This window comes from Diceros bicornis, chromosome 4 (genome assembly GCF_020826845.1).
Source record: "Diceros bicornis minor isolate mBicDic1 chromosome 4, mDicBic1.mat.cur, whole genome shotgun sequence".
NCBI classification, from domain to species: domain Eukaryota; kingdom Metazoa; phylum Chordata; class Mammalia; order Perissodactyla; family Rhinocerotidae; genus Diceros; species Diceros bicornis.
The window spans coordinates 73688298-73703098 of record NC_080743.1 but is presented as its reverse complement, the minus strand read 5'-3'; the positions used below and the strand labels follow the sequence as shown (position 1 = coordinate 73703098).

Sequence of the window (14801 nt, the reverse complement as noted above, 5' to 3'; positions counted from 1 at the left end):
ATGAAGACCACATACAGGGACTTCTCATTGCACCTGAAATACATTCTTGCAGTTTTAAGAAACTTTTAAATTCAAATATGCTTCTTTCCCTGTCATTTAAACAAACTTTTCTAGCGAAACTGGTTTCCCTATATATTTATTTGACAAACAGAACATAATTTACATTTGCAGAAATATATCAATTTCACATACATATGTATCAAATTGAAAAAATTAAATTTGAAGTGAAACTACTATAAAAGTCAATTTATTATGGTAAGTAAATCTGTGGTTGAAAAATACTTCAATTAGGCTTTTAAAAGAATAAACAGTACAGCTATCCCTTGCTTCTAAACAAGCGCTACATTCTTAAAAGTATGAGAAAATGGGTACAGTAAAACTTCAACTCTATATTTAATTCAGAATTCCTGTTTATTTCTGCCTAAATTTATCTCCCTAAAGTACCTCATTAGAGATTACAAAGTGAAGGAGCACTTACAGTGCATTATAAACATGTCTTTATAGAGTAAAACAATATTTACTCTGGTGCACTCTTGAGTCCTCAATTCATATCCTCCTCAGCCAATGTTTCTTTGGCCCAATTTGTGCTACTAAATATAAAAGTGCAAAACACAACTTGTAAAAACGTAATTTGAATTAGCGTGGTGGTGCCTCCTTTTCCCACTGGCTTATTTGAGAGAGACCCTGCCTGGTGTGAGGACTCAGAAGAGGGGGATCTATTCCACCTGAGCATAAAGTGCTACCTGAGCTATGTTTCCTTTTTTAGTTCCTTCCTACAACCAACAGCAAGTACACCAAGTTAAGTTTCCTTTTCTGAAATACATGGCTTTTAGCAGAGGAGGTGAGATGCACACAAAGACTAAGATTCTGATACAACTGGAGGTTATCTGATGAATTTATTCCTGACAAAACTGCCTACCCTTAGATGACATGTTTAAAACAAGACATCTCTTTATTCAAGTAGGGACAGAAAACCACCTATAGCCAGAATTCAGAGTGGATCCTAAGTCTCTTAAAGATGGAATTCTCTTTAAGAAAACTACAAGGCCACAGTGCTCACGCTGTACCACGGGCTGGCGTCTTGTTATGGGGGTTAGAGCTCTCTAACTTTTACAGAAGTAGCAACTGATTCTGAATCCTTACTGATTCCTTAGACTGGTTTATTGATATTAAAAAAGGTGAAGAACAAATGCCATCCATAAACTTTATAGCTTCTTTAAATTCACCAAGAAGTTATAAGAAGTTACCATTTACTGCATCTGCTTTGCTGGAGTGGTTGAATTATCCTTGTAGGTGGTGTCTGCAGTGCTAACCTCTGTTTCCCTATAAGGCAAGGAAAAAAGATAGCATGAAGATAAACTTAATTGAGTACAAAAGTTCAATTCCAGAAGCCCACTTAGAAAACAGACCATTAAAAAACACTGCATTTATAGTATTAAGAGTTTCTGAACCAGGAAATAAATGATTCTAATATAATTTCAGATGTTCAACTAGTCTCACTCTAGAAATATTTGTTCTATCCCTGTATTATATTTTTGATTCCCTCCAAAACAAGAAACAGTGTAGTCTCACACAAAGTACTTAATAAATATTTCCTCATTTTAATTTATGCTTATGTCTTTAGGTGCTCCTAAGTTGGGTGCATAAATATTTAGGAATGCCATATCCTTTTCTTGGATTGACCCCTTTACCATTACGTAACGCCCTTCTTTGTTGTTACAGTCTCTCTTTTAAAGTCTATTTTGTCTGATGAGTATTGTTATCCCACTTTTCTTTTCATTTCCATTTGCATGGAATACCTTTTTCCAGCCCTTCACTTTCAGTCTGTGTGCGTCTTTAGATCTGAAGTAAGTCTCCTGCAGGCAGCATATAGATGAGTCTTGTTTCTTTATCCTTTTAGCCACCCTATGTCTTTTGATTGGAGCATTTAGTCCATTTACATTTAAAGTGATTATTGATAGGTATGTACTTACTGCGATTTCGTTAACTGTTTTCTGGTTGTTTTTATAGTTCTATTCTGTTCCATTCTTCTTCTCTTGGTCTCTTCCCTTGTGGTTTGATGGTTTTTCTTTAGTGCTATGTTTTGGTACATTTTTCTTTATTTTTTGTGTATCTACTATAGGTTTTGGTTTGTCTCTACCATGAGGTTCATATATACCAACCTATATATTTAGCAGTCTATTGTAAGCTGATAGTTACTTAAATACAAATGCATTCTAAAAGCACTACATTTTTACTCTCCCAGCCATGTTTTACATTTTTGACATCATATTTTACATCTTTTTATTTTGTGTATTCCTTAACTACTTATTGTAGTTATGGTTGATTTTAATACTTTTGTCTTCTAACCTTCATACTAGGCTTTTAAGTGGCTGATACATTGCTTTTACTATGTATTTCCCTTTACCAGTGAGATTTTTTTTCTGAATATATTTTCTCATTTCTAGTTATGGCCCTTTCTTTTCTGCTCAACATTTCTTGTAAGGCCAATGTAGTGGTGATGAACTCCTTTAGTTTTAGCTTGTCTGGGAAACTCTTTCTCTCTCCTTCAATTCTGAATGATAACCTCGCCAGATAGAGTACTCCGAGTTTTTTCCTTTCAGCACCTCAAATATATCCTGCCACTCCCTTCGGAGCTGCAAAGTTTCTGCTGAAAAATCAGTTGATAGTCTTATAGCAGTTCCCTTGTATGTGACTTGTTTTTCTCTTGCTGCCTTTAAGATTTTTTCTTTAACTTTTGTCATTTAATTATAATATGTCTTGCTGTGGATCTCTTTGGGTTCTTCTTGTTTTGGACTCTCTTTGCTTCCTGGACCTGGATGGCTGTTTCCTTCCCCAGGTTAGGGAAGTTTTTTTGCCATTATCTCTTCAAATAAGTTTTCTGCCCCTTTCTCTCTCTCTTCTCCTGGGATACCTATAATGCAAATGTTAGTATAATTGATGTTGGCCCAGAGGTCCCTTAAACTATCCTCATTTTTAAAATTCTTTTTTACTTTTCTGATTGATTTTCACAATTTCATCTTCCAGATTGCTGATCTGCTCTTCTGTATCATCTAATCTGCTGTTGATTCCTTCTAGTGTATTTTTCATTTCAATTATTGAATTCTTCAGCCCTTACTGGTTCTTTCTTATATTTTTTAACTCTCTATTGAAGTTCTCACTGTGTTCCTCCATTCTTCTCCTGAGTTCAGTGAGCATTTTTATGACCATTACTTTGAATTCTTTATCAGGTAAATTACTTAACTCCATTTCATCAGGTTTCTCTGCATTTGTTTCTATGAATTAGGTGAAACATCTACCTCTCCTGGGCTTGAAGAAGTGGCTTTGCATAGGAGCATTCCCTGTGTAGACTGGAGCAAACATCTACCTCTCCTGGGCTTGAAGAAGTGGCTTTGCATAGGAGCGTCCCCTGTGGAAACTGGAGCTAGAGCGGGCGCAAGTGAGGGGGATCCTGATGCGTGCTGTGTCAGGGCTGCCTTGGCAGGATGGCTGGAGCTAGAGCAGATGTGGGCTGGGGGGTCCTAGGGCACACTGAACCAGGGCTGTCCTGGTGGGGCAACTGGAGCTGGGGCAGGCACAGGCCGGGGGGTCCCAGGCTGTGCTGTGCTGAGGGCACTCTGGCAGGATGACTGGAGCTGGGGCAGGCACAGGCAGGGGGCCCGGGTTGCACTGCACCAGGGCCACCTTGGTGGGACAGCTGGAGCTGGTGTGGGCCAAGGGCCTGAGGCAGCCGTGGCTGGCCAGCTAGAGTGTCAAGACCATGCTCCTGCCTGTGCTATCAAGGTGGAGGGGTAGTGCAAAAAATGGTGCTCGTCAGAGCCTCTGGCTCTGGAGAGAGTTCCAGCAGCTCCCCACCCATTTGGCAAATGTTCTAGGGTTAGTAAATGACTTCCTTCCATGTAAGGTCTAGGTGCCCTTTAAAATGCCATTTTTTCATTGTGCCCCAAGGCAGGCAAGACTGCATGCAGGCTTCTCAGAGATATCCCTCCTTACTGCAGGTTGCTGCATTGGGGGTGGGGTTCCCATCGATACTGTGTCCTCCTCTCTCCCTCTACCGTTTGTTGTGCAGAAGCTGTTCATTCAGCCCTCCGTTTTTCAGGAGGAATTGCTCTGTATGTAGGTGTAGATTCAGTGTGTCTATGGGAGGAGGTGAGTTCAGGGTGTTTCTATGCCACTATCTGGGTCCTTGTCTTTTTCCTGATCTTAGAGGAAAAGCTTTCAGCTTTTTGTTGCTGAGTATGAAGTTGGCTGTGGGCTTGTCATATATGGCCTTTATTATGTTCAGGTACACTCCCTCTATATCCACTTTGTTGAGAGCTTTTATCATAAATGGATGCTCTATTTTGTCAAATGCTTTTTCTGCATCTATTGAGATGATCATATTATTTTTATCCAACATTTTGTTAATGTGCTGTATCACACTGATTGATTTGTGGATGCTGAACCATCCTTGCATCCCTGGGATAAATCCCACTTGATCACGGTGTATGATGTATTAATGTATTGTTGAATTCAGTTTACTAGTATTTTGTTGAGGATTTTTGTGTCTATGTTCATCACAGATATTGGCTTGCAATTTTCTTTTTTGCGGTGTCCTGTCTGGTTTTGGCATCAGGGTAAAAGGGGCTTCATAAAATGAGTTTAAATGTATTCCCTCCTATTCTGTTTTTGGAAGAGTTTGAGAAAGATTGGTATTAATTCTTCTTTAAAGTTCTATTGAATTCCCCAGCAAAGCCATCTGGTCCTGGACTTTTGTTAGTTGGTAGGTTTTTGATTACTGATTCAATCTCCTTACTAGTAATTGATCTGTTCAGATTTTCTATTTATTCATGATTCAGTGTTGGTAGCTTGTATCTTTCTGGGAATTTATCCATTTCTTCTAGGTAGTCTAATTTCTTGGCATATAATTGTTTATCGTAGTCTCTTATGATTCTTTGTATTTCTGTGGTATCAGTTATAATACCTCCTCTTTCATTTTTGCTTTTATTTACTTCAGTCCAATCTCTTTTTGCTTCATGAGTCTACTTAAAGGTTTGTCTATTTTGTTCATCATTTCAAAAAACCAATTCTTAGTTTTTTTTTTTTTTTTGTGAGGAATACCAGCCCTGAGCTAACATCTGATGCCAATCCTCCTCTTTTTTTGCCAAGAAAGACTGGCCCTGGGCTAACATCTGTGCCCATCCTCCTCTACTTTATATGGGACACCGCCACAGCATGGCTTGACAAGCAGTGTGTCGGTGTGCGCCCGAACTCCGAACCTGCGAATCCCAGGCCGCCAAAGCGGAGCGCGTGCACTTAACTGCTACGCCACCAGGCCAGCCCCCAACTCTTAGTTTCATTGATCTTTTCTATTGTCTTTTTGTCTCTATCTCACATTTTATTTCTCCCTGATCTTTGTTATTTCCTTCCTTCCTACTAACTTTGGCCTTAGTTTGTTCTTTTTTTCTAGTTCTTTTATGTGTAAAGTTAAGTTGTTTATTTGAGATCTTGTTCTTTTCTTAATATGACATTTATTGCTATGAATTCCCCTCTTAAAACTGCTTTTGCTGCATCTCATAAGTTTTGATATGTTGTATTTCCACTTTGATTTGCCTCAAGATATTTGATTTCTCTTTTGATTTCTTCTTTGACCCACTGGTTGTTCACTAGCATGTTGTTTAATTTCCCTGTATTTACGAATTTTCCAGGTTTCGTCTTGTAACTGATTTCTCTATTATACCATTGTGGTTGGAAAAAACGCTTGATATGATTTCAATCTTCTTAAATTTAGTAAGACTTCTTTTGTGGCCTAACATATGATCTGTCTTGGAGAATGTTCCATGTGCACTTGAGAAGAGAAGAACATGTATTCTGTTCCTGTTGGATGGAATGTTCTGCAACGTCTCTTAAGTCTATTTGGTCTAACGTGTCATTTAAGTCCAATGTTTCCTTATTGATTTTTTATCTGGATGATCTATTCATTGTCAAAAGTGGAGTACTGAAGTCCTCTACTATTTATTGCTATTTCCCACTTTAATTCTAATATTTGCTTTATATATTTATGTGACCCTATGTTGGGTGCATAAATATTTACAAGTGTTATATCCTCTTGTTGGATTGACCTTTTTATCACTATATAATGACCATCCTTGTCTCTTATTACAGTATTTGTCTTAAAGTCTATTTCATCTCATGTAAGTATAGCTACCCTAGCTTTCTTTTGGTTTCCATTTACAACAAATATCTTTTTCCATCCCTTTACTTTCAGTCTTTGCGTGCCTTTAAATCTGAAGTGAGTCTCTTGTAGGCAGCATATACATAGGTCTTGTTTTATACAGTCAGCCACTCTATGTCTTTTGATTGGAGAATTTAGTCCACTACATTTAGAGTAATTATTGATAGGTATAGTCTTATTGCTACTTTTTAAACTGTTTTCTGACTGTTTTGTAATTCATTTGTTCCTTTCTTCTTTTCTCTTATTCTCTTCCTTTGTGATTTGATGATTTTCTTTAATGATATGCTTAGATTCCTTTCTCTTTATCTTTTGTGTATCTATTACAGGTTTTGGCTTTGTGGTTACCATGAAGCTTACATAAAACAAATTATTTATAACAGACTATTTTAAGTGGAAAACAACTTAACTTTGAATGCATTTTAAAGCTCTACATCTTTACTTCTCCCTCACCCATGTTTTATGGTTTTGATGTTACAATTTATTTCTTTCTATCTTGTGTATCCATTAACAAATTATTGTAGTTATATTTATTTTTACTACTTTTGTCTTTTAAACTTCATACTAGCTTTGTAAGTGAGTAACCCACCACCTTTTCAACATTAGATGATTCTGAATTTTACAAATATTTACCTTTACCAGTGAGATCTACACTTTAAAATGATTTCCTATTACTAATGAGCACCTTTTGTTTCAGCTTTAAGAAGTCCCTTTAACATTTCTTGTAAGACCAGTGTAGTGGTGATGAACTCTCTAGCTTTTGCTTATCTGGAGAACTCTTTATGTCTCCTTCAATTTTGAAAGACAACATTGCAGAGTAGAGTATTCTTGGTTGGCAGTGTTTTTCTTTCAGAACTTGAATATATCATGCCACTCCCTTCTGGCCTGCAAGGTTCATGCTGAAAAATCTGCTGATATTCTTATGGGGGTTCCCTTGTACATAACAGTTTTTTTTTTTCTTGCTGCTTTTAAGATTCTCTCCTTGTCTTTAACTTTTGATATTTTAATTATATCTTAGTACAGGTGTCTTTGGGTTCATTTTATTTGGAAGTCTCTGGGCTTCCTGGACCTGAATGTCTGTTTCCTTCCCAGGTGAGGAAAGGTTTCACTTATTATTTCTTCAAATAAGTTTTCTGTCCCTTTCTCTCTCTCTTCTCCTTCTGAGACCCCTATAATGTGAATGTTGGTCTGCTGGATGTTGTCCCATAAGTCTCTTACGCTATCTTCACTGTTTTCATTCTTTTTTCTTTTTGCTGCTCTGATTGGATGAGTTCCACTGCCCTGGCTTCAAGTTCACTGATCCTTTCTTCTGCTTCATGTAGTCTGCTGATGGACCCCTCTATTGAATTTTTCAGCTCAGTTATTGTATTCTTCAATTCTGTGACTTCCATTTGGTACTTTCTAACATTTTCTTTCTTTTTGTTGAAATTCTCACTTTTTTTCATCCGTTCTTCTCCTAAGCTCAGTTAGTATCTTTATGACCATTATTTTGAGCTCTTTATCAGATAAATCACGTATCTCCATTTCATTGAGGTCTTTTTCTGAGGTTTCATTTTGTTCTTTCATTTGGAACATATTCCTCTATTTTTTCATTTTCCTCGACTCTCTGCATGGCTTTCTATGAAACACACAATAAAACAGCCACCTCTCCCAGGCCTAAAGGAGTGCCCTTGTGTAGGAGATGTACCTTATCATTCATCCCCGCTGCAGCTCTTGGTTGTCTCTCAAACCTTTGTAATCATCCAAGCATGCTACTTTATTCTTAATGGTTCCCAGTAGTTGATGGTGTGCCAAGACCTCTCAGTGTCCCGATAGGAAAGATCTCAGTCAACACCTAGACTTAGGCTGATTGGAAGCCAGACTCTTAGGCAGCAGCTTATAAGTATGCAAATATACCTGTTTCAGAGGAACACTGGGAGATGGGCATTTCTGTGTGCTCCCTCTGCACTGAGCCTTAGGGAGACAGTCACTTAAGAACTGTTTCTTTGGTTGCTACCATCCTGTTGAACCCTTGAAGACAAGCCTTGCTGGCCACTAGAGTCAGGTTACCAAGGGATGTGTCCTCTGGGCAGCATACATAAAATCTGGGGTGCCAGGTGTGTACATAAGCCCCTTTCTTGGAGACATCAAGGGGTGGGACAGAGAGGGAGAGTGTGAAGATGGTGCCTGCCAGCCTCCATGGTCTTTGGCGAGTACTTCAGTCAGCTCTCAGATGCATGTTTAATTAGAAGCCTGCCCCTCAGGCCACAGCAATGAAGGTAAGCTAACAGGCCTCTTTCACAGAAAGACTGGGGATGCATTTCAGTCTGCTGCCTCTGCACTGTGTCCTGGGGTGGATAGCCAGTTAAGAACTGTTTCTCCATTTCTTATAGTCCTATGTAACCTGCAAACATAAGCTCCCCTGGCGACCAGAGTCTGGAGATCAAGGGGTATCCCCAGCTGGCAGCTGCAAAAAACAGGGCACCAGACATGTACACAAGCTCCTTTTTGGAGATAATGGAAATCTGGAGGATGGCAGAGGGAGAGTGCCAAGATAGAGCCTGCTCCAAGCCTCCTCCTGGAGAGGACTGTAATCAGCCCCTAGATGTATGTTTAATTAGAAGCCTGCCCCTCAGGCTGCAGCTATGCAGATAAGCTAATTGGCCTCTTTCACAGAAAGACTGGGCATTACAGTCTGCTGCCTCTCGGCTGGACTCTGGGGTATAGCTGGTTAAGAACTCTTTCTCTGTTTGTTATACTCCTGTGGGATCCGTGCACTTTAGCCCCACTGGTTACCAGCTCCAGGCAATCTAGAGGCGTCCCCTGGGTGGCAGCTGCAAACACCAGGGCCCCAGATGTGTGCACAAGCTTGTTTCTAAGAGATACTGGTGATATGGACCCAGGCAGAGGGAGAGCAGGAAGATAGGGCCTGCCAGCCACAGTGGTCTTCAGGGAGTATTTCAGTCAGCTCCTAGATGTGTGTTATATTAGATGCCTGTCCCTCAGGCCAAAAATTTTTAAATAAAAAAACAGGTTTCTTTTACAGAAAGACTAGGCGCATTTCAGTTGGCTGCTTCTGCACTGTGATTCGAGGGGTTAGACATGGTAAGTCTGCACGAACCTTTTAAGAATTGTTTGTCAGTTTGCTACAGGCTTGTGGGTCTTGTGGATACAATCACCATTGGTTTTCAAAGCTAGATGTTTTGGGGGCCTGTCTCTCAGGCACAGGTATTAAAAGTTGGGTGCCAGATGTACGGTTCAAATACTTCACTCCTTACGGAGAAACTCCGAGTTGTGAGTTCCCATCTGACTGCAGGTCGCCAAGCGGGGGGTGGGGTTTATGGTGAGATTATGTCTCAGCTTCTTTTACTGGTTTTGTAACGTGTTTTTTCTCTACCTAACGTGCAGGAGTCACTCAGCTAGTTTTTGAATTTCCTTCAGAGGGAACTGTTCTGTAGGTAGCTGTAGATTCAGTGTGTTGTGAGAGGAGGTGAGTTCAGGATCCCCCTACGTCACCATCTTGAACCAGATGTTCAGCTTACAAGACCCATTGACAAGTAGCTAGAGAAAGTTTGAATAATACTTGTTAAGGAACCTTTAAGTATTTTGGTGCAGTGATATTTCACAAAGGAAAGAAAGTGAGGAGTAGAAAGCTATTTTCTTTTGCTTTCTTGAGAAGTTATTTCTACACAAACCTTTTGGACTTGTAAAAATATTCCACTGATACTATTTCCTGATTACACTGTTGTGTGTATATGTAATTTAAAAAATACACTACTGATAGAGAAAGAAATATGCAAATCATGTGTTCCATAAATATAAGATTTAAGATTCAAATGAAGGCCTTGTGGGTATTTAAAAAAGATAACCAAGAAATATTTAACAAGTTTCAATTCTTCATGAGTGAAAAATGTACCTTTGTTACATTAGCCTAAACCAGATAATTAATATATAAGGAAAATATACCATAAAACCATGAATACCAAAAGTCTTAAAATTATTAGGTTTGATTTCAAAGCTATTTCCAAAGCTACAGAGGAAAAAATTCTCTGAAAATCAGAAATTCCAAAGCACCTAATCTTGGTCTGTGCCCTAGGATTTATTCTAAATCTTTCATTAGATTATAAATTATTTTGTTAATATTTAAATTTTATGTTTAAAAAACCAATTTTCCTTAGAAGATATGTACTTGTACACATTTTTCAATTCTAAGCCCCTCCCCTTTTCATTTTTATAGATAAAAAGACAAGCAAAGTTAATGTGCCTTTTAAATCTTACTCCTCTCAACAACTATAAATTTAACCCCATCAGTTTTACTGCAACCTAGTGAATTAAGAGAACATAAGAGGAAAATCAAATAGTATTGCTTTAATTTCCCAGTTTTACATGTATAAATAACAACTCTGTGAAAAGATATAAAATTGTGTATTTGAATGAGACACTTACAAAGCTCCTTACAACTACCTATGTTATACAGACAAATGGAATTTTCATCATGAAAATTCCTGTGAATTCAACTCTTCAAATCTCCACTGTGAACTATTTTAAATTTAACCTTGGCCTCTAGTGCAATTTAGGAAATAGGGTATACCTAGGGTAGGGAAGACCCCATGATGGTCCATGATTCACTGCAGAACTTCAACCTCAAATCCCACAGAAATTTTTCTTACAGCCATACAAGCTGAAGCAACTCTGCACAGATTACGCTTGTCATAATTATATTAAAAGCAGCTGAAAATATTTTTAGTAAAGAAATGCACTTCGAATGGCACACTCATGCAGGCACAGTTTTAAAGAAGACGGTATGCAATACGGAGTACAAACAAAAGCTGCACAAAAGTATGTCAAGAATGAGAAGAACCAATAAGTTAGAAGAAGCATGCTTTAATTTACCCTTTCTTCTCTCTGTGAAGACATCTGTACAGGCAAGTGCAAACTACTGCAACGCCAACAACTACAAGAAACCAGGAAATAAGTGACATGTCACTCTGAAAACTAATTACCGAGATTCAAAATCTAGCAGGAGAAATAAATGTTGGTTATGTTTCAGTGGTCAGAAAAGGTTATTTTATTCAAGCACATATACATTTATATCCCATCTGGACTCTTTACTATCTAAATCCCGTTCCCCGACATCACTTAACAGTCCACAGTAAGTCAGAGAAAAGTCCTTGCTTAATTTAGAAAATTACCCAAAGCATATTTGGGAAGCAAACTCACATGACTATTTACCTTGAAAAAACATGTATTATTTAGGGTTTGTTACTAAGTGGACATATAGAATATAAAAGAATATACAATCACCAAGACAAGGTAGTATATCATATAAAAGCTCATGTTTCTAGACTGGTTTACTTAATTTCAAGTTATAAAAATTATAGAAACTGAAAAATCATTAAGAAAATAATGCACTTCTTCACAATAATATTTTGATGTAAGTCCTATCAAAGTTTAGGATACTTACGTACAGTAACAACAATGAGAGCAATGATTCCTCCATCTGAGAAAAAATGAAAACTGTTTGAAGATAATTGAGCACATATGGGCCTCCAGATAGCAGCTGTATTTTCATTTTGATCAGATCACCTAAAAACTACAGCAAAGAAAAAGTTTATCAATCTAGTTTTAGGGTGACTGCTAGTGCATCCAGGTCATTTTGATCACAGAAGCCATCTAATCAGATTCCAGGTTTAGGATCCATCTTGTGAAACTCGTCATAGGAACCTCACTTTTCCTTGCTTTGTGCTGTAGCTACCACACCAGGTTATTTAGTAAAGGTTATTAGAACAACAGATTAGAGAAAATTACCTACATGTGTCTACACATACTACCACTTACATATTTCCTAGTATCTGCACTACCAAAATAACTATAAATGTCAACTACTAATAATTTGTGACACCTTGTTTCTGCCCAGCTACAAATAATTAGAACATGATATTGCCATGTAGAACTCTAAGGTCTCATAAAGTAGGGTTATTAATAACTAAAACAATACCTAAATCCTCAAAGTCTTCAAGGGATGGAAATTCACGGGAATTGGGATATCCTAGGGGGAAAAAATGGAAATAAGTAAAAACAGAGTAAATAAAGCTTAAAGATCTATATAGTCATTGGTTTTGATATTTTGCATTTGTATAAAACTGTTCATAATTTCATTTTCCTTACAAATTATATTAACGTTTCTTATTAAAAGTAGTATTGTAAAATACTATAAATTTATATTCAGTGTCATCAACAGTCTTCTTCCTGTTCACTGACCTTTCCTGTGACTACTTCTGTGGTACAGCAAGCAAATTTATCATTACTGTATTCTGAAAATTAGCCTTGAATTCAATATGATTCTACTTAAAATTAAAAGATAGGAAAAGGCTTAAAAATGATCTAGAAGTTGATCAGCAATAGAAAAACTTCAACATAATAAAGCCCACTTATGAAAAATCAATAGCTAACATCATACTCAATGGTGAAAGACTGAAAGTCCTTCCCTTAAGATAAGGAACACACAGGATGCCTGTGTTTGCCACTTCTATTCAACATAATACTGGAAGTTCAGGTCAGAGTAATTAGGTAAAAAAGAAATAAAACACATCCAAATTGGAAAGGAAAAAATAAAAATATTTCTGTTCACAGATGACATGATCTTTTACATAGGAAACTCTAAAGATTACACACACACACACCTTTTAGAACTAATAAATGAATTCAGGTGTAATACTGAATTCAAGGTGTAAATACTACACAAAGCAATCTACAGATTAAGTGCAAATCCTATCAAAATCCTGATGATGCTTTTTGCGGAAACAGAAAAATCCATCCTAAAATTCATATGGATTCTCAAGGGACTCAGAATAGCCAAGGCAATCTTGAAAAAGAAGAGCAAAGTTGAGAGGACTCACATCCTGATTTCAAAACTTACTAAAAAACTATAGTACTCAAAACAGAGTGGTGCTGGCATAAAGACAGATACACAGACCAATGGAATAGAACAGAGGGCGCAGAAATTAACCTTCGCATATATGGTCAAACGATTGTCCACAAGGGTGCTAAGAACATTCAATGAGGAAAAGGCAGTCTTTTCAACAAATGGTTCTTGGAAAACTGGATATCCACAAAGAATGAAGTTGGACCCTTACCTTACACCACATACAAAAATTAATTCAAAATGGATCAAAATGTAAGAGCTAAAATGATAAAACTCTTAGAGGAAAATACACAGGACAAGCTTCATGATGTTGATCTGGCAATGATTTCTTGGATGTGACACCAAAAGGACAGGCAACAAAAGAAAAAATAGATAAATTGGACCATATCAAAATTAAAAACTTTTGTGCATCAAAGCATACTATCAAGAGAGTGAAAAGGCAACCCACAGAATGGGAGAAAACATCTTCAAATCATATATCTGATATAGGATTAATATCCAAAATATATAATGACCTCCTAAAACTCAATAACAAAAAAACAATCCAACTGAAAATGAGCAAAGGACTTGAATAGACATTTCTCCAAATAACATATACAAATGACCAATAAGCACATGAAAAGAAGCTCAACACATCACTAAATGTTAGAGAAATGCAAACAAAAACCACAATGAGATACCACTTCACGTATATTACCTAACGTATATTACGATGGCTATTAAAAACTGGAAAATAACGTGTGCTGGCAAAGAGGTGAAGAAATTGGAACCTTTGTGCATCGCTGGAGGGAATGTAAAACAGTGCAGCTGCTGTGGAAGACAGTATGGTTGTTCCTCAAAAAAGTAAACACAGAATTACCACATAATCCAGCATTTCCACCTCTAGGTATACACCACAAAATATTGAAAATAGGGACTCAAACAGATACTCAAATGTCAATATTCAGAGAAGCAGTATTCAGAATTGTCAAAAGGTAGAAACAACCCAAGTGCCTATCAACTGATGAACGGATAAACTAAATGCGGTATATACAAACAATGGAATATTTTCAGCCATAAAAAGGAATAAAGTTCTGATACACACTACAAGATGGATGAACCTTGAAAACACTAAGTGAAATAAGCCAGATACAAAAGGACAAATGTAAAATTCCACTCATATGAGGTACCTAGGATAATCAAATCCAAAGAGACAGAAAGTAGAATAGAGGTTACCAGAACTGGGAAGAGGATGTACACTTAAAATGGTTGAAATGGTAAAAAAAAAAAAGAATATTAAATAAAAGTTGACCTGGAAAAATTAACATGAGAGTACCCTGCATTCTTCTGAACAGGAAGTGTTCTGCTAGATATTAAAATATATTATAGTGCTACAGTAAAAAAAAAAAAAAAAAATTTGGTGCTGGCACAGAAATGGACAGAGTTCAAAGGAACAGAAAAGAGGCTAGAACACCTATGAATTTAATGTGTGATAACAAGTCTTCAAAACTTTTAAAAGGGACTTCAAAACAGTTGGAGAGAAAAAATTTATTCAACAAATGGTGCACTTAGCCATGGACAGGGGTGGGTGGAGTGGAGAGGAACATGGAGAGGAATCTCATTCCATGCACCATAATGAATTTCAGATGTACCAATGCTTTAAACGCAAAGAATGCAATCAGAACGCGTGGTTGAAATGTTAACACA

The 14801-nt window shown here is 37.3% G+C and overlaps 1 protein-coding gene across 1 annotated transcript in view; it reads right to left on the bottom strand.

Moving 5' to 3' along the window:
* Window positions 1-1005: 1005 nt before the first annotated feature.
* LOC131404748 (membrane cofactor protein-like) overlaps window positions 1006-14801 on the bottom strand; it is a 38373-nt gene continuing 24577 nt past the window's right edge. The window contains exons 9-12 of the mRNA XM_058539764.1: window positions 12189-12239; window positions 11655-11690; window positions 11084-11144; window positions 1006-1323 (exon numbers count right to left, since the gene is read on the bottom strand). Coding sequence (XP_058395747.1) covers window positions 1251-1323; window positions 11084-11144; window positions 11655-11690; window positions 12189-12239 — 221 coding nt within the window. The 3' untranslated portion in view covers window positions 1006-1250. The remainder of the gene's footprint in view (window positions 1324-11083; window positions 11145-11654; window positions 11691-12188; window positions 12240-14801) is intronic.